The sequence below is a fragment of the Penaeus monodon genome, chromosome 25 (assembly GCF_015228065.2).
Source record: "Penaeus monodon isolate SGIC_2016 chromosome 25, NSTDA_Pmon_1, whole genome shotgun sequence".
Lineage (NCBI taxonomy): Eukaryota > Metazoa > Arthropoda > Malacostraca > Decapoda > Penaeidae > Penaeus > Penaeus monodon.
The window spans coordinates 19676004-19676347 of record NC_051410.1 but is presented as its reverse complement, the minus strand read 5'-3'; the positions used below and the strand labels follow the sequence as shown (position 1 = coordinate 19676347).

The following is a 344-nucleotide window of genomic DNA, read 5'->3' as shown; positions in this document are numbered from 1 at the left end:
AGTTAGAACTGGTAGGAAATAATTGAAGCACCAGAAATATACCCTCAATTCCAAATACAGGTAAGAAATAAAGCACTGAACTAGCCAATGAAAAATGTGCACTAAAAACTTTGCCATCTGTACTACTATTTAAATTAAACTTTCATAGCACTATCTCCACAAACACTTTCACATCTAAACCACATTCACTCAAACAAATGGGGAAGAAATACAGTTTCTCTTACCTTGTCGGTGCCAGAGAGGTAGAAGTACTTTTCACCACCCATGTGAACTCCAGTCATTGCAAGGCCTTTCTGATCTGTAAAACTGTTTGCTAACTTTACTAACTCCTCCCGGGATGGCTG

General features: G+C 38.4%; 1 protein-coding gene across 1 annotated transcript in view; it reads right to left on the bottom strand.

The window, feature by feature from the left end:
• The window catches only part of LOC119589106 (profilin-like), a 12197-nt gene that overhangs the window by 7593 nt on the left and 4260 nt on the right, over window positions 1-344 (bottom strand). The window contains exon 2 of the mRNA XM_037937682.1: window positions 225-341. Coding sequence (XP_037793610.1) covers window positions 225-341 — 117 coding nt within the window. The remainder of the gene's footprint in view (window positions 1-224; window positions 342-344) is intronic.